General features: G+C 40.0%; 1 protein-coding gene and 1 non-coding gene across 6 annotated transcripts in view; one reads left to right on the forward strand and one right to left on the reverse strand.

Annotated features, from left to right (window-relative positions):
• The window catches only part of VPS35L (VPS35 endosomal protein sorting factor like), a 129741-nt gene that overhangs the window by 52149 nt on the left and 57856 nt on the right, over positions 1–19736 (forward strand). For all 5 annotated transcript variants that reach the window (XM_033416448.2, XM_049699042.1, XM_004285718.4 and 2 more), the window contains 5 exons: positions 5320–5366; positions 6178–6289; positions 6820–6936; positions 9344–9397; positions 12584–12664. In XM_033416448.2, the coding sequence (XP_033272339.2) occupies positions 5320–5366; positions 6178–6289; positions 6820–6936; positions 9344–9397; positions 12584–12664 (411 nt within the window). The remainder of the gene's footprint in view (positions 1–5319; positions 5367–6177; positions 6290–6819; positions 6937–9343; positions 9398–12583; positions 12665–19736) is intronic.
• TRNAG-ACC (transfer RNA glycine (anticodon ACC)) lies at positions 11656–11728 on the reverse strand. The gene has a single exon. It is a non-coding gene; the product is annotated as a tRNA-Gly (tRNA).

Raw genomic sequence — 19736 nt, forward strand, 5'->3', positions numbered from 1 at the left:
TAAGCTTTGAGCCCTTAACCACCTCTTTCTGAGGCTCCCTCTGCCATGCGCCCCACAGGCACCCCTCGTTTTGTTGTGCTGTGCTTTATGAGCACTTTGCAAATAGTGCATTTTCATAAATTGAAGGTTTGTGGCAACCCTGCGTCGAGCAAGTCTATTGGTGCCATTTTTCTAACAGCATTTTGCTCACTTTGTGTCTCTGTGTCACAGTTTGGTAATTCTTGCAATATTTCAAACTTTTTCATTGTTATTTGTTATGGTGACCTGTGATCAGTGATCTTTGATGTTACTATTGCAAAAAAAGTATGACTCACTGAAGGCTCAGATGATGGTTAGCATTTTTTAGCAATAAAATATTTTTTAATTAAGGTACGTACATTTTTTTAGACATAATGCCATCGCACATATAATAGACTACAGTATAGTGTAAACATAACTTTTATTTGCACTAAGAAAGCAAAAAATTCGTGTGACTTGCTTTTTTGAAATATTCACTTTATTGCAGTGGTCTGGAGCAGAACCTGCAATATCTCTGAGGTCTGCCTGTATTAGTTACTTTACTTGGGCTATCTTAATTCACTCTCAGAGCTTCCCCAAGCTAGGTGTTGCTGTTATACCCATTTTACAGATGGGGTACCTGAGGCTTACAAACTTCTTACAGTCACATAGTTAGAAAGAGGTCATGTAGCCATTTTGGCAGTGACTGAAGCCAACAGATTTGTTCCCTTGACTGCTTTAGACTCTTTCTTTCTAGGTGTCTCCTGTTAACTGCTACATTTTAAGGTGGGACTTGAACGGATTGACCCATGGGACTGCTACTCCGATGGTCATACTATAAATTGCCCTTTAAACATTCTAATGTATGATTAGGCTAGTAATGCAAATCTAAGGCTATTCTTGGTCGATGATAAATCCCTCTCAAGCATACAAGTGTGTTATTTTCATTCTTTTGAATTAGGGGAAAATCCCCAGAGAAAGATAAATAAAGGAAAAATTTTTAATTTCTCATTTTACTACCTAGGGTATAAAATTTATTTTTATTCACACTGAAATATTTTATTTTTTTGAGACTTGAGCCATATTAACTCTGGATTGGAGGAAAGATACTAGCTTTTAAGATTAGTTTATGATTTTGCCTACTGTTTTACATGTTTGTTTCATCTAGAAAAATAAGGAAAATGTGATATGTGTATCATTTAGTTCACTTTTTTTATGGAGCAGTAATTGTAAATGCTGATTGGAAGGCTATTTAGTAAAAGTATAAGTACATATCCTCTGAGCACCCTGGGCTGCGTATGAGTTAATTTCAGTTTAGAAAACAGAAATGTGTTATTGACCCAACTTCTTTTTTCTTTTCCTATACTTTTGAAGTGGGCAGATAACCCTAATCTGGAGATAACCTTAAAAATCCAGTAGTTAATGTGATGGTGGCTATACAAATCCAAATATGTTAATGAAGTGTCACAAAGATATACCCTTTACCCCACAAAAAGAAAGGTGCATGAAAAACCTGGTGAAATAGTCTAGTTAGTTATATTATACCAATGTCAGTTTCCTGATTTTGACAATGCACTATAGTTATGTAAGGTGTTACCACTGGGGGAAGCTGGGTGATGGTACCCAGCACCTATACTATTTCTGCAATTTCTCATGAGGCTATAATTGGTTAAAAATAAAACATTTAAAAAACTTCATCAATTTGGAGCAGTTTGAAAATAGTTACATACATGATGTGGATTCCTCAGGCATTAAAAAGAATGAGGTAGACTTGAGTGTACTAACACGGGAGGAGGGAGGCCCGTGTAGATTCTTGAGTGAAAAAGGCAAATTGTAGCTCAATGTGTATAAGACTATCCATTTCTGTAAAACAGAACAAAAGTCTTCTACAACAAAAGCTACATATCCATAGGGCATAGACAAAGGCCTAGAAGGATAAACACCAAATGTTGACACTGTTGATCCCTAGGAAGTGGGAGTTGGGAGGGAGGGCACTCATAATTTACTTGATACATGACAATATTATTTGAACTTCTGTCCGTAAGCATTTCTTATTTTTATAAAAAACAAATATATAAACAAATGAAATGTAGGGGCCTAATGAATCTTCAAGTTCTGATGTGTCTGTGAACATATATTCAGAGTTGCAAGTTTTTCAATTGTTTATCTCAGCCAGTAGGCTTTTTTCGATCTCAGTCTGCTTTGAACTGTTGTTCATCTTGTTCTTGCCAAAGGTAATCAATCCTGTCACTTCTCAGAAAAAAAAATTAATAACCTCTAACAGACCTTCCTGGGATCTATATAGCATTTGGCTCCTGGACACTTAAGGGTAATGACAGTGAGCCCTTTTTTTTTTTTTAAGTTATATTCTTGGATGCATTTTTAATGTGTTCATCTCCTGTGGAAAGAGAACTTTTAAAGCATTTGTCTTGTCTTAATGGCCAGAACACTTTGTCCATATGTTAGCATTTGCCCTGTTTCGTCTTTTCAGAAGTGGTGGGCCAAGATAGCTCATTCATTTGTGCATGTGTGTACACATGTGCACTTGCATGTGTGTGTATGAAAGAGAGAATAAGCATCTAAGATCATGGATTTCTGTCTGATTTCCTCCCTGCTATTCCCAGTGCCTAAAATAGTGGCTAGTACATTAGAGTTGCTTCACAGGCAGGTGTTGAGTGAGTGATTATTTGTGCATGTTAAGGAGTATCAATGTGATCATTATAAGAATATCTCTTTCCCAGTCTTCCCAGAAACCACTTTGATATTGGTCTTCATGAATGACTTTTCAAATATTAAATCCCCATGAATGGGTTAGGGAAGCCATTTGTGACATTGTCAATTTTATCATCAATTGGGATGCTGGCTGCAAGGAACAAACACCTAACTGGCCCTTCAAAAATAATTCAGTGTGTTCTGTTGAATAACAAGTGAAGGCTCTGGGCCAGGCAGGTTCCGTTCTTTTCTCTGCTCTGCCATCCCCAGATAGCAGCAAAGTGGCTGTAGCCATTCCACACATAATGTCCAGACATGGCAGCATCCGAAGGCAGAAAGATGGGGAGTCTTTGGTTCCTCTTTAAGGGCAACTTTGGGAATTCCCTGGCGGTCCAGTGGTTGGGACTTGGTGCTTTCACTGCTGAGGGCCTGGGTTCGATCCCTGGTCGAGGAACTAGGATCCCACGGGCCGTGCAGTGCGGCCAAAAAAAAAAAAGGAAACTTTTCCTCTAAGCCCCCATCTAAGTAGCAAGAAATGGGTCATGTGCCCTGTCTAAACTCATCACTGGCAAGGGGAATGGGACCGCCGTGATTGGCTTGGGCCTGTATTACTTTGCTTAGTATGTTTGGGCTGCTCTAAGAAAACACCACAAACTGGGTGGCTTATAAACAAAAGAAATCTATTTCTAGTGGTTCTGGAGGTTGGGAAGTCCAGGATCGAGATGCTGGCAGATACAGTGTCTGGTGAGGGCCTACTTCCTTGTTCATTGACAGCTGTCTTCATGCTGTGTCCTCACATGGCAGAAGGGACAAGGGAGCTTTCTTGGGCCACTTTTATAAGAGTACTAATTCCATTCATAAGGGCTCCACCCTTAAGACCTAATCACCTCCAAAAGACTCCACCTTCTAACACCATCAACTTGGGAATTAGGTGGCTATTCAGACCTTAGCAGCCTTCCATAATACACTGGGTAGCTTAAACAACAGAAGTTTATTTTCTCAAAGTTTTGGAGGCTGGAAAGTTCAAGATCAAGGTGCCTGCAAGGTTGGTTTCTGGTGAGGCCTTTCTCCTTGGCTTGCAGTCCACTGTCTTCTCACTGTGTCCTCTCCTGGTCTTCTCATCTGTGCATGTGTGTCCCTAGTCTCTCTTCCTCTTCTTATAAGGACACCAGTCCTGTTGGATTAGGGCCGCACTCTTATGACCTCACTTAACGTTCATTAACTCCTTAAAAGCGCCATCTCCAAACACAGTCACACTGCGGGTTAGAGCTTCAGCATATGAATTTGGACGGGACATAATTCACTCCATAACAGGACCCAACCTGTATTTTGTTGGCAAAGACAGAAATCTGAATAAAATCAGGGTTCTGGGGTAAGGGGTACTGACAGTATCTCCACAAGCAACTACCACCTTAATTATTCAGGCAGCACCCAGGATACAGAGGGCCACAGCTGGAAAGGGTAGAATTTCACTAAAGACTGATTTTATCTTTTGCCTTCTGGGCCAGACTTAGGTACAAATCTCATTTCTACCACTAGTAGGAAGTGGCTTAACCTAGCTGAGTTTTGGCTTCCTCATCTGTAAAGTGCTGATAATTGACACGGGCCTCAAAGGCCATTGTGAAGAGTAAATGGGAAAAGGTGTGTAAAGCGCTTAGCCCAGTGCCTAGTGCTGTGTGCCTGGTGAGTTCTCAGTGTCGATGCTGCTGTTACCAGCTCTTTTGTCTTGGGATTGACCTTGCCTGTGCCATTCAAAACCTTGCCCAAACCACTGCCCTATTGGAGACTTCTTCCATTGATTTTTTTTTTAAAATAGGAGCTCTTTTAAAGATACGTAATTGTCTTAAGATAGCTCTAAAGCCATAAATAGTATCCCAATGAGTAAAACATTTACTTCCTTTTGGGGAAGAAAATGTCCTTCAAAATGCATGGAGAGGAAGTATAGTGAAGAGCATGGCCCTTGATGCCCGACTGCCCGGGTCACATCCAGCCCGCCGTAACTAGCCGTGTCACCTTGGCCCAAGCACATCACTGTTCAGTGGCTTGGTTTCTCATCTGTGAAATGGGAGAATAGAGAGCCTGCCTATGGTGGTTGTGAGAAGTGACATCATGAGTGCCAAGTGCTTCTCACCGTGACTGGCCAGCACCAGGTACTGGCCCAGTGTTTGTTATTTGTTTTACTGAGAATTTCACAGACACCTCGTGAAATGGGGAGGAACAAGGCGGGTCTAGAGGAGGTGAGGAGTAAAGCAGATTTCATTCTTGGTGACCTGGAGCATAGGAGGTACCACTCTCATCATCCTGCAGTAATCTGTAGGTGGGATGGTACCACAGGTCGGTATCATCTACCTAAGGATGAGGAAAAGTAGTTGGTGAGACTGGATTTGAACCCAAGTGTGCCTGAGGCCAGGGCCCCAGCTCTTATCCATTATACTAAATGCCACAAGAGTGAGCTTGTTTTCTCCTTCATCTTCCCCATCCCTGCCAGGCACTGAGATAGAAATGGGCATGTGGCTGTATTTATTTTAGAGTATTGCTTTGGAAATCTGTTCATGAGAAGTGTTGCTTTAGATCCTCCAACTTGATATTTTTTATCATTTTTTTGATTAGGCTCTGCTAACCGAAATGATGGAGAGATGTAAGAAACTAGCAAACAAGTAAGTATTTTGAAATTCATAAAGCCTGTGTTTGAAAATGGACTTGGTTGCTTTTTTTTGAGGTTGGCATGCTTGCATGGGCAAGAGGGCCAACAGAGAAGCAGGATAGCATGGAGGTCAGGAATGCTGGAGTCCAGGTGCCTGGCTTCAGATCTTGGCTCCACTCTCTCTTAGCTTTCTGACCTTGGGTCACTTACTTTGACCCCTCTGTGCCTCGTTCTCCTCCTCTGTAAAATGGGTATAATAATAGTTCTTTCCCTACGGGGCTGTGTTAAGTGATAAGGTCAGGATAAACTCGAATTCCTGTCTACCAGGCATAAGAGGTTTCTCCTCTGCTCTCCTTTTGGTGGCAGATGTGTGAGCAGCCTGGAGTGGGTTTTGTTTACCACTGTGTCCCTAGGTCCTAGAACAGTGCTTTTCATAAGAGATGCGGATATATATTTGCAGCTTGGATCAATATTCTTACTTAATATTTAGTTTTATTTGTGCACTGAAGGCTCAGTTTTCTTCTGTTTAAATGGATTTGATTACTTTCTTATTTACCTGTCCATCCGTTGATCCATCTACCCATTCACTCATCCATCCACCCGTCCATCCATTCTTCCAGTCAGTTGAATATTAAGTTCTGAATATGCATAAAACACCGAGTTAGTCTCTAGAGGTGGCCTTTTTACTCCAGTCTTCTTATTTTTCCACCCTTACCATTAAAGGGCTGTCAGTCATCTTTCCCAACAACATACATCCTAAAATGAAAGCGACTTTCATTAAGGGGAAGCTCTGCTGACGTGGGGCATGTGTGTGTGTCTTTCAGTGCCTTGCTGTTGAATTCCGTAATGTCAGCTTTCCGGGCCGAGTTCATCGCTACAAGGTCCATGGATTTCATCGGCATGATTAAAGAGTGCGATGAGTCTGGTTTCCCCAAGGTAGGCTATTGACTTAATGCTTAGCGGAGAACAAATAGGCAATGTTTGCCCAGTAGCTCCCCGGGGAGAGAGAGTTCGGAGTCAGGGGAAGCTCCAGCCAACAGGAAAACAAGCGAAGGCTCTGTTTCTGAAGAGTACGATGGAGAATGAGTTAGCGACTGGGGTTGTGAGACACGTGTAATTGCCGCGAGTCAGGCCTCCTTGAGTCCTAAATCTGTCAAATTAGCTCACTATGAAATATTTAGGAAGAATTTTGGTCTTACATCCCTAAAAGTATATCTTCACTCATTATTTATGAAAAGCTTTGTCCAGGAGAATATTATGGCCCACAGGTTGGACCAGTACACAGAGCCAGCTCTCTGTTTTGAGCTTCTCAGTCTAACTTGCACAGGTCTGTGGTAGATCTTCAGAAAACGGTCGTTGGAAGATTAACCTCAAGACAGGCCAACTGTTACAGCCTTTTCCTTTATTGCCTCAAGTTACTCTGATTGTACATCTCCAGGATCGTAATGGTTTGCTGTATTTCTTAGCATCTTCTCTTTCGCTCACTGGGCTTAAACTTGGCCTTGGCTAATCCTCCTGAGAGTGATCGACTTCAGATTCTCAATGAAGCTTGGAAAGTTATCACTAAATTGAAGAATCCACAGGTGGGTGACCATTTAGACCTTGTATTGACTGCTTTTTGTCCAAGTTATGCAGTATACTCTTTCTTTTAAAAAATTTCTCTTTCAACTAATCATCCTTATTTTTTTAAAGAAATCTACTTTCAATTGCATTATTTGTTAATCTGTAATGGAGAACTTATAGCTTTAAAGATGTATTTCTTTGATTTTTGTATCCCTAGCATGTCTTATTCTTGAGGCCTTAAGATGCACTAAGAGTGTAAAATTATAAATACTTGAAACTTTAAAAGACCTGTAGCTTTGCAAAGAGCATTCGAAGTACAGCAGTCTGTAGCACGGTTGACCTTTGAACAGCATGGGTTTGAGCTGCGCAGATCCACTTATACATGGAATTTTTTTTCAATAGTAAATACTATACAACCTATGGTTGGTTGAATCCACAGAAGTGGAATCGCAAATACGGAGGAATCGTGGATACAGAGGGCTGACTATAAGTTATATGTGGATTTTTGACTGCGTGGAGGATCAGTGCCCCTAACCCCTGCGTTTTTTAAGGGTCAAGTTGTATTTGGATTTGAAAAAAACAATTTATTGAGATATTCCTAAATTGAAGATCAGTAGTCAAGCCAGTGATTAGCAAAAGGGAATTCCAGTTTCCTTCCCTTGAATGGACAGCTGAAGGCTCTTTCTCCCCATACTTCTGACACAGGAAGTCTTGGGAAGATGGACCAACTGATGTTAGTTTCTGTAATGCATGTAGTGCTGGTCATCATGTTGTAGGTTTGGGTTTTATGCCTCACTGTCCTTTCAGGCAGTGTGCCAGCAATTTATGTGGCTGCCACTAGGGAAATGCTGTTGGCTGTCTTTGTGGCCAAACTTCACCACACCCTGCACTGTTCCTCTCCTACTAGCAGCATGTCCTTGTTCATTTAGTTTGTTGTAACAGAATATGACAGATCATGTGGCTTATGTACAATAGAAATTTATTTCTCACATTTCTGGAGGCTGGAAGTACAAGATCAGGTGACCAGCATGGTTGGATTCTGGTGAGGACCCTCTTCTAGGTTGCAGCCTGCCAGCTTCTCCTCCTCACATCGCAGAAAGAGGGAAAGAGACCTCTCTAGGGTCCCTTTTATAAGGGCACTAATTCCAATCGGGGGCTCCACCCTCATGACCTAACCACTGCCAAAGGCCTCACCTCCTAATACCATCACATCAAGGGCTAGGATTTCAACATATGCGTTCTGTGGGGGATACAAATATTCAGACCATAACACAGAGAATAAGTGAATATGTGGCATTTGATTTGATCATTTATTGAGAAGGAAATATTGAAGTGAGCCCAGTTGTAAACCCCTTGCTAATCACATTTATGATAATGTATTAAGAACAATATAATTTAGAAAAATTAGAAACTTTTTTACAAAATCGTATACCTAGTTTAATTCAGCAAAATTCTCACTAAACTCTAGCCGTTGAAATTCTCTATTTAACTTAACTCTGATTGGCTAATGAAAACAGCTTATTTAGGATATTTAAGTCAAAAACCTCTGGGCCTCTGGTGCCTGTACTTCAGTGCTTCAAAGCAACCTTGCATCAAAAGCTCATAATAACAGTTTTCTCCAGTCTTTAACTTCACACTCTCCTCGTTAAGTCCACCTTAGCATTCCTGTTAGACTTTAGAATGTTCCTGGCTTTTCTTGTGTGAATGAGATAACTGTTTTCTTCCCTCCCCATTTCTTCTTTCTTTTCCTTTAAGTGTCAGAACAGAAAAGGTATACTTGCAGACTCTGTTTTTCCTTGACAGTTTTTTCCCATGTGCATATTTTCTGGGGCAGACAACCTTACCAAGTTGGTCATTGCCATTTCCGTAGCCATCTCATTGTCTCTTCTACTTGAATCTAACACATCCTTTCTTACCTAAAACCTTTGTGCTTTCTTAACCTTTTTACAACTTATATGCATCACCCTCTCTAGGACAAACGGTTTGTTTTTAAAGGCAGGAGGCCTGTTTTTTCTCAGAACATTCAAAAGTCACATCGTAAACACTACTTGAATTTTCAACCAGATCTGTGGTCATTGTGTCCACTGAGGTGTGATGAGGTCTCCCCACTGTTATCTCCGCTGCCCTTTGGTTCTTCCCATTCTCCAGACATGGCGGAGCTTCCCAGATTTCTGTCTTGGCCCAAGTAGCAATTCTGGAATGACAGTCTAATTAATTTCAGGCAACTTATGTTTTCTCACGTCACCTCTCAGGGTAAAATCTATCAGTGGGCCAGAGTGTTCTGTACATGAACCACTCTTGAAATCCCCATCACTTACCAACTCTTAGTTTTCAAAGCCCTTGAAGGGATTTGTACACGATGAGCTTTTGCCATAAGGTCAATCGTGGCATTCTTATTGTAAAGACATTTTTACTTTTTCTTTGTAGGACTACATTAATTGTGCCGAAGTATGGGTAGAGTACACCTGCAAACATTTCACGGTATGTGTGCTGTGGTATTGTTTTTGAAAGAATTACTGTATATTTTTTTTCATGTTCGTAATTGTGCATAAGTCTAGCTTAGACATTTAGGTATTTTACGATGGTAATTATTCTTAATTTATGAAAATTGCATCCTTTATGGTATAGTGTGATGGAGCATTAATACGTGACCTGTAACAAAAGTGTTCCACACTCACGTGTAAGCTTGGGAAATGCTGCATTATACAAAGTTAAGCAGGTTTTTTCACCATAATACACCTTAGATCCTTATTGTTAAAGTATATTGGGACTTTCCATGGGAGTCTAGTCAGCAGCGTTTTCCAAACATATTTGATTTGCATGTAATTTAATTTTTTTCTAAGCAAACAAAGATACTTCTTTTCCTAGGCCCAAACTAGAACCCCAGTTTGGGAAATACTGGTCTTGTCAATGAGCAGAGACTTTAGAAGCAGGTAGAAGTGGTTTCAAATCCTGTTGCCAGGTGTTTATTTTAATCAACTTAAAAAAACCCGAAGTTTAGCCTACATGAAGAAAAGCATATATATCGTAAGTTTGCTGTATAATGAATCTTCACAAAATACACCCATGTAATCATGGTCCAGATCAAGAAACAGGAAATAACTCCCCACCCCACCCTGAAGCCCCCCATACTCTCCTCCCAGTCACAGCCTTGGAAGTTGAAGGTAGGCACCATCTGCTCTCTAACTCCAGAAATGGGTTTTGCCTTGTTTTGAGCATTATGTAAATGTTGGTCTGTTAATTTTCTTTCTTTTGTCCAATTTTTGTTTTTTTATGGAAACTTCAAACATATGATCCCCCTTGTACTTATCACCCAGAAGTGATCAACTTATGACAGATCTTGTTTCGTGTCCTTCCCTTTTCTCCCCACCCTTGGATTATTTTGAAGCACAGCTCAATCACCGTGTTTCACCTGTCAGTATCTCTGCACATATCTCTAAAATAGAATTCACTTTTCTGAAACAAAATCTAAATACATTATCGTAACTAATAAAATCAATAATGTTTTAATACCATTAAAAATCGATAAATTTTCAGATTTCCCCAATTGTCTCATAAGTTTTTTACAGTTTATTTGTTCAATCAGGATTAAAATAGGGTCTATACGTTGTAAAAACTTTAATTAGAGTTATTTTAATCTGTAAGTTCCCTCTCTCTTCCCCTCTCTTTCCCTCCCTCCCTCCCTGTTCCCTTCCCTTTTTTTTTTTTCTATTTATTTGTTGAAGAAATTGGGTCCTTTGTCCTGTAGAGTTTCCTAGTCTCAGTTGGCCAGATGTATGCCTGTGGTGGTGATTAAACATGCTCTTCTGCCTCCAGTATTTCCTGTAAATCGACAGTTAGTTCTGGAGACAGGAGACTTCATCAGCTTCAGATCTGACTTTTTGGCACCCTGGGTGCTGGCATGGTGCTTCTCCTGGGAGGCTCACGGTATCTGGTTGTCTCTCCGTGATGTGAGTGACCACTGAAGCGCATTCATCTTATGGTTTATCACGGGTTGCAAAGTGGTGATATTCGGAGTTATCATTTCTCCTTTATTTGTTAGCTAGAATACTTGCATGAAGAGGACCTTTTCGCTCCACGTATTTGGTTACCCTGAGGTAACAGTTTGTACAGAAAAGGCAAGATGCTCATTTTTGCCCCTGTTACTTACTAGTTTTTAGAGTAAAGAGTCAATTCCCCAGCATCCCCAAAGGTCACCAGTGAGTAGTAGTTGCTGTGGGTATCTGTAGGAGCTCACTAATTGAAACATATTTGATATGTATCAGTCATTGCAATTGTATTATTCTTACTGATGTTCAATTGTCCCATTTTTGTCCAGTGGGTGCTTTTTCAGGTTGGCTTCTGAGTCCTGACACATTCTTTGTAGTCTTTGATGCCTTCCTTGCTTTCTATTATAAGATGCTCCAGCCTCCCTTGTATTTTTCTTATCTTAGATTTGGAATCAGCTCTTTCTCCAGGAATCTTTGGTTCCTTTTAGTGCCATTGTCAGATTGTTTTAGCTCTGTGACCCTGGCTAAGCCGCTTAGCCACTTAACTTTTCATGGGGATAATGATGTCCATGTTGGGGAGGTGTTTTTTTTTTAATATTTATTTATTTATCATGGGGAGGTTTTTTTAAAAAATATTTATTTATTTATTTCTGTATGTATTTATTTATTTGGATGCGCCCGGTCTTAGTTGCGGCATGCGGGATCTTTGTTGTGGCACGCGGGCTCTTAGTTGTGGCATACGGGATCTAGTTCCCTGACCAGGGATTGAACCCAGGCCCTCTGCATTGGTAGTGCAGAGTCTTAACCACTGGACCACCAGGGAAGTCCGCGTGCTGTGGAGTTTAATGAACATTAAATGAGAGAGTACATAATGGCAACTATTTAGATAGCGTGCTATGTGCCAGGCACTTTACCTGTAAGCTGCACAGCTTCATAGTGACCTTGCCAGGAAGTTTCACTGTTCCAGTTATATAGACCAGGGCTCAGCACACTTTTTCTGTAGAAGTCCACTTTTTTCTGTATTTGAGGCTTTGTGGACCATATGATCTCTGTTACAAGTGCCCAACTCTGCCACTGTATCATGAAAGCAGCCGTAGACCATACAGGAGTGAGCATGGCTGTGTAAATAGTAAACCTTATTTATGCATGCTGAAATTTGAATCTCATATAATTTTCGTTGTCACCAAATATTATTATTCTTTTGGTTTGAATGTAAAAATCATTCTTGGCGCCTGGACTGTATGAAAATAGGTGCTGGGCTGGTTGGCTGACCCCTGATACAGCTGACAAAAGTGAAGTGGTCATTGGGCCACCCAGCTTGTAAGGGTTAAGTCTGTGCTCTTCCCACAATGCTTCGCTGCTCTCTGCAGCACCTGGGGAGGGGCCTGGGACTGGCAGGCAGAAAGTGGCACGTTGGATTCCACCAGCACTCAGAGAAAGCTGCGACAGGAACCTTCGAGAACCGTGTTTTAGTCCTGACTTGGTGCAGACATGGCCATCTTTAGGGCTGTGGTATGGGTGGGATTTCCCCCCTTACATTATTTTCAGCAGAGTAGTTGAAACTGCTTCCTGGAAAGTGTGTGCTATATTATGAAAACGTTAGTTCTTTCTATCAGAAAAATAGTCAATGACTACCATTCAGTGTCTAAATACAGGTTTGATTTTTTTCCCCACTTAGAAACGAGAGGTGAATACTGTTTTGGCCGATGTCATCAAGCACATGACCCCAGATCGTGCATTTGAAGACTCCTACCCTCAGGTGACAGATTTTCATTTCTCATTTCCACACTGTAAGGAATTTTATTCTGTTGAATTAAATAGGTATGTTGCATGGGTCAGGCTGTAAAGTCAGATAATCCTGGGTTTGAATCCTAGCTTTGCCATGTCTTAGCCTTGTGCTCTTTAATCAGTTACTTAGTCTTGTTGTGCCTCAGTTTTCTCACTGTAAAATGGGGATAATAATAGTCCTCCTCAGAATGGTTGTGAGGATTCAGTGAGGTGTGTTGTGGAAAGCCCTGTACAGTTGCTTGGCACCAGTAAGTAAGATGCCTATGTTTTTCAGTTAAGCTAACTTTTTATTTGGAAATAAATTCAAACTTTATTGGAAAGTTAAAAGAATAGCTCAGAGAACTTCCATTATTTTTTACCCAGATTCACCAGCTGTTGAGAGATTCCATGTTAACTTTATCATTGTGTGTACACACACACACACACACACACACAGACATATATATTCATACATACATATGTAAATTTTTTAAAAAGCAGTTGAGGATAAATTGCATACATCATGCCACTTTTGCCCCTAAAGAGTTCAGTGAGTATTTCCTAAGAACAAGGACATTCTCCTTTATAACCACAGTTTAGTTATCAACATCAGGGAATTTAATGTTAATATATTACTTTTACCTATTCCACAGTCCATATTCCAGTTTTGTCAGTGGACTCAATGTCCTTAGTAGCAGATTTTTTTCCCCTCTAGGACAGAATCCAGCTCAGGATCACTTACTATAAAGTAACTTCAGACCTAATTAAGATTTTATTTTTTATTTAATAACGTGATGTTCTGGCACTTACTGCCTATGATCAAGTGATTTCTGGGCTCACTTAGTATAAGAAAATTAGTTACATATTCTTTTTTTAAAAATAAATAAATTTATTTATTTAGTTAGTTAGTTTTGGCTGTGTTGGGTCTTCGTTGCTGCGTGTGGGCTTTCTCTAGTTGCGGCGGGCGGGGGCTACTCTTCGTTGCGGTGCGCGGGCTTCTCATTGCGGTGGCTTCTCTTATTGTGGAACACGGGCTCTAGGTGCGCGGGTTTCAGTAGTTGTGGCACGTGGGTTTCAGTAGTTGTGGCACGTGGGCTCTGCGGCATGTGGGATCTTCCCGGACCAGGGCTCGAACCCGTGTCCCCTGCATTGGCAGGCGGATTCTCAACCACTGCACCACCTGGGAAGCCCTAGTTACATATTCTTGTATAAATTTTAGAATTCTTACATTTTACTCATTTAAGAAATTTTCACCATTTGCTAATTAAAATGGTTCATCATTACAATTTATTGAGCAGCCACTAACTATCTGACATTTTTCTAGATGGAATGAAAAGAATACAGTCACGCACAGCAGGCTCTTGGTCAATATTGCAGGGTAAATAAAATGTGTAGAGAAGATGGGTCATACCCTTGTGCGTGGTCAAGGTGTCGGCCTCATATGAAGACTGATGTGCAGAATTTTAGTTGGGGAATTTTCAGTAAGGCCTTGACTGCTAGTGACCCAATTAATTGAAAACTTTAAGTAACATAATAATTTTAATGCAGTCCATTCCTAAGTGACAAGGGAACTATACTATACTGTAATTCTGTCATATCTAAGAGCAACTTATAAAAGATGCCCCGGGGTCAGCCTGCATTCCAGACAGCCACCCGTATCGGTTGTGAGCCCTTGGTCTTAAGACCAAGGGCCACATCAAGAAAATAAAACTGTGGGGATCTGTGAAGAATTAGCTTTCTCCAGTTCTAGGATAGGGAAGGTATAAGGTGAGCCTGGAACATTTTCTTGTGCCAGGAAGTAAGGAAGTACTGCTGGGGGCACATAGAATGGGCACAGGAACAGCTTGGAAGGGGCTCTCACAGGTCCCCAGTTTGAGCATCAAATGAAATAAATACAGTGATGGATTATAATCCACTGAGTAAAGTAGGAATCCAGGAGTCGGCCCTTATGACGAATAGGTAAATAAATAAATAGATGAGGGGAAAGGTGGGCAGGGGTGCCATTTGAGAAATGGGGAAGAAATGGTAGAGTTGAAAAATCACCATTTGCAGCCGTCACAGTGAAGACAAGAATCATCGGTCTTCAGGCAAGAATCATCAATGGATGCTAAATCTGGGGGGAATGTTTGATGAGGAGCAGGACATTTTCGTATCTCCTCCCATAGAATGAGTATTAATCGCAAGGGGAAAAATAGTGACTCTGGAGTGGAGAATTTGGACAGTCATTGACAGGCTAATCAAAATCCTTATCACCATTGAGGAGCAAGTGGCTATCTTGTGCCTGCAGATATGGAACCCCAAAAAACAGGAAAGACACAGTATCATCTATGTAACATTCCAGTCGAGAATGCATGACTGAATCTAATCATGAGGTAACATTAGTCATGCCCAAATTGAGGAGCATTCTATAAAGTAATTGGCTTGTAAAAAAAATCTTTGCCATCGTGACAAAGAAGGTTAAGGAACTGTTCCAAATTAACACAGACTGCACAGACGTGAAAACAAAATGCAATGCATGATCCTGAACTGAATCCTGTACTAAAGAGAGGAAAAAATAATGCTGTAAAGAATGTACTGAGGGCTTCCCTGGTGGCGCAGTGGTTGAGAGTCCACCTGCCGATGCAGGGGACACGGGTTCGTGCCCCAGTCCGGGAAGATCCCATGTGCCACAACTACTGAAACCCACGTGCCACAACTACTGCAGAGCAGCTGGACCCATGAGCCATGGCCACTGAGCCTGTGCATCCGGAGCCTGTGATCCGCAACGGGAGAGGCCACAACAGTGAGAGGTCCACGTACCGCAAAAAAAAAAAAAAAAAAAAGATTAAAGTATTAAAATTATACCAGTGTTAACTTTCCTGAATTTGATAAACAACAGAGTAGAAATGTCAGAGAATATGACTATTCTTAGGAAATACAAATGAAGTGGTAAGGGGTGAAGGACATGATACATTCAATCTACTTTCACATGGTTCAGAAAAAATATAATATGTCTTTTTTTTTTTTTATAATATGTCTTTTTACAGAGAGAGGACAATGAAACAAATGTGGCAAAATACTAAAAATTGATGACTTTGTGTAAAGAGAATATGGGAGTTTTCTGTACTGTTTTTTCAATGTTTCTGCAAGTTTGAAATTATTTCACAGTAAAAAAGTTGGCAGCACACAGTCAACACATTTTTAAAAGTTCTGCCATTGGATCAATGGATAGGTGAGGAGGTAAAGCAAATATAGCAAAATGTTAGCCCTTGTAGAATCTAAGTGGTGAGTAAATGGGTGTTTGTTATTATTCATTGAATTTTCTTACATTTCAGCATTTCATAATGAAACGTTGAAGGGAAAAAATACATCTTTTAAAACCAGGAAAGGCATTATTTGTAAGTGTACTTTAAATATTAAAAAAAATTTCCTGTTCTACAGGGATTAGTTACTGTGGATAAGGCTTCAGGAACTATTTTAACCAGACAGTACTGCAGTATCTTTGAATGCTCTGCCTTGGAGCACTGTTTGTCATGACGTTTTGAAGTCCTTTTGCTTGCTGACCTAGTAAACTGCGTAATTATGAAATGGGGTGTGTACCTCTTAATATTCCATATTTTGGACCATGAGCCATTTCCGTTGCAGATGATTTAAACAGTGATGTTTTTAGTATAAACAAAGAACTTGTCAGTAAATTTTCCTTTCTTGACAGCAACCAGGGATAGGGGTTTATTTTTTTTAACATCTTTATTGGAGTATAATTGCTTTACAATGTTGTGGTAGTTTCTGCTGTATAACAAACTGAATCAGCTATACATATACATATATCCCCATATCCCCTCCCTCTTGTGTCTCCCTCCCACCCTCCCTATCCCACCCCTCTAGGTGGTCACAGAGCATGGAGCTGATCTCCCTGTGCTATGCGGCTGCTTCCCACTAGCTATCTACTTTACATTTGGTAGTGTATATATGTCAGTGCCACTCTCTCACTTCGTCCCAGCTTACCCTTCCCCCTCCCTGTGTCCTCAAGTCCATTCTCTACGTCTGCATCTTTATTTCTGTCCTGCCTCTATGTTCTTCAGAACCTTTTTTTTTTTTGGTGTTTTTAGATTCCATATATGTGTTAGCATACAGTATTTGTTTTTCTCTTTCTGACTTACTTCACTCTGTATGACAGACTCTGGGTCCATCCACCTCACTACAAATAACTCAATTTCATTTCTTTTTATGGCTGAGTAATACTCCATTGTATATATGTGCCACATCTTCTTTATCCATTCATCTGTCGATGGATACTTAGGTTGCTTCCATGTCCTGGCTATTGTAAATAGTGATGCAGTGAACATTGTGGTACATGACTCTTTTCAAATTGCGGTTTTCTTGGTATATGCCCAGTAGTGGGATTGCTGGGTCATATGGTAGTTCCATTTTTAGTTTTTTAAGGAACCTCCATACTGTTCTCCATAGTGGCTGTATCAATTTACATTCCCACCAGCAGTGCAGGAGGGTTCCCTTTTCTCCACACCCTCTTCAGCATTTATTGTTTGTAGATCTTTTGATGATGGCCATTCTGACTGGTGTGAGGTGATACCTCATAGTAGTTTTGATTTGCATTTCTCTAATGATTAGTGATGTTGACCATCCTTTCATGTGTTTCTTGGCAATTTGTATATCTTCTTTGGAGAAATGTCTGCTTAGGTCTTCTGCCCATTTTTGGATTGGGTTGTTTTTTTGATACTGAGCTACATGAGCTGCTTGCATATTTTGGAGATTAATCCTTTGTCAGTTGCTTTGTTTGCAAATATTTCCTCCCATTCTGAGGGTTGTCCTTTCGTCTTGTTTATGGTTTCTTTTGCTATGCAAATCTTTTAAGTTTCATTAGGTCCCATTTGTTTATTTTTGGTTTTATTTCCATTTCTCTAAGAAGTGGGTCAAAAAGGATCTTGCTGTGATTTATGTCATAGAGTGTTCTGCTTATGTTTTCTGCTAAAGGTTTTATAGTGTCTGGCCTTACATTTAGGTCTTTAATCCATTTTGAGTTCATTTTTGTGTATGGTGTTAGGAATTGTTCTAATTTCATTCTTTTACATGTAGCTGTGCAGTTTTCCCAGCACCACTTATTGAAGAGGCTCTCTTTTCTTCTTTGTATATTCTTGCCTCCTTTATCAAAGGTAAGGTGACCACATGTGCGTGGGTTTATCTCTGGGCTTTCTATCCTGTTCCATTGATCTATATTTCAGTTCTTGTGCCAGTACCATACTGTCTTGATTACTGTAGCTTTGTAGTATAGTCTGAAGTCAGGGAGCCTGATTCCTCCAGCTCCATTTTTCTTTCTCAAGATTGCTTTGGCTATTCGGGTCTTTTGTGTTTCCATACAACTTGTGAAATTTTTTTGTTCAAGTTCTGTGAAAAATGCCATTTGTCGTTTGATAGGGATTGCATAGATTGCTTTGGGTAGTAGAGTCATTTTCACAATGTTGATTTTTCCAATCCAAGAACATGGTATTTCTCTCCATCTGTTTGTATCATCTTTAATTTCTTTCATCAGTGTCATAGTTTTCTGCATACAGGTCTTTAGCCTCCTTAGCTAGGTCAATTCCTAGGTATTTTATTCTTTTTGTTGCAGTGGTAAATGGGAGTGTTTCCTTAATTTCTCTTTCACATTTTTCATCATTAGTGTATAAGAATGCCAGAGATTTCTTTGCATTAATTTTGTATCCTGCTACTTTACCAAATTCATTGAATAGCTCTAGTAGATTCCGGTGGCATCTTTAGGATTCTCTATGTATAGTATCATGTCATCTGTAAACAGTGACAGTTTTACTTCTTCTTTTCCGATTTGTATTCCTATTATTTCTTTTTCTTCTCTGATTGCTGTCGCTACAACTTCCAAAACTATGTTGAATAATAGTGGTAAGAGTGGGGAACCTTGTCTTGTTCCTGATCTTAGTGGAAATGGTTTCAGTTTTTCACCATTGAGAACATTGTTGGCTGTGGGTTTGTCATATGTGGCCTTTATTATGTTGAGGTAAGTTCCCTCTATGCCTACTTTCTGGAGAGTTTTTATCATAAATGGGTGTTGAGTTTTGTCAAAAGCTTTTTCTGCATCTATTGAGATTATCATATGGTTTTTATCCTTCAATTTGTTAATACGGTGTATCACATTGATTAATTTGCATATATTGGAGAATCCTTGCATTCTTGGGATAAACCCCACTTGATCATGGTGTATGATCCTTTTAATGTGCTGTTGGATTCTGTTTGCTAGTATTCTGTTGAGGATTTCTGCGTCTGTGTTCAACAGTGATATTGGTCCATAGTTTTCTTTCTTTGTGACATCTTTGTCTGGTTTTGGTATCAGGGTGATGGTGGCCTCGTAGAATGAGTTTGGGAGTGTCCCTCCTCTGCTATATTTTGGAAGAGTTTGAGAAGGATAGCTGTTAGCTCTTCTCTAAATCTTTGATAGAATTTGCCTGTGAATCCATCTGGTCCTGGGCTTTTGTTTGTTGGGAGATTTTTAATCACAGTTTCAATTTCAGTGTTTGTGATTGGTCTGTTTGTATTTTCTGTTTCTTTGTGGTCCAGTCCTGGAAGGTTTTGCTTTTCTAAGAATTTGTCCATTTCTTCCAGATTGTCCATTTTATTGGCATATAGTTGCTTGTAGTAATCTCTCATGATCCTTCGTATTTCTGCAGTGTCAGTTGTTACTTTTCCTTTTTCATTTCTAATTCTGTTGATTTGACTCTTCTCCCTTTTTTCTTGATGAGTCTGGCTAATGGTTTATCAATTTTGTTTATCTTCTCAAAGAACCAGCTTTTAGTTTTATTGATCTTTGCTATTGTTTCCTTCATTTCTTTTTCATTTATTTCTGATCTGACCTTTATGATTTCTTTCCTTCTGCTAACTTTGGGGCTTTTTTGTTCTTCTTTCTCTAATTGCTTTAGGTGTAAGGTTAGGTTGTTTACTTGAGATGTTTCTTGCTTCTTGAGGTAGGTTTGTATTGCCATAAGCTTCCCTCTTAGAACTGCTTTTGCTGCATCCCATAGGTTTTGGGTCATCGTGTTTTCATTTTCATTTGTTTCTAG

This window comes from Orcinus orca, chromosome 16, assembly GCF_937001465.1.
Source record: "Orcinus orca chromosome 16, mOrcOrc1.1, whole genome shotgun sequence".
Classification (NCBI taxonomy): Eukaryota; Metazoa; Chordata; class Mammalia; order Artiodactyla; family Delphinidae; genus Orcinus; species Orcinus orca.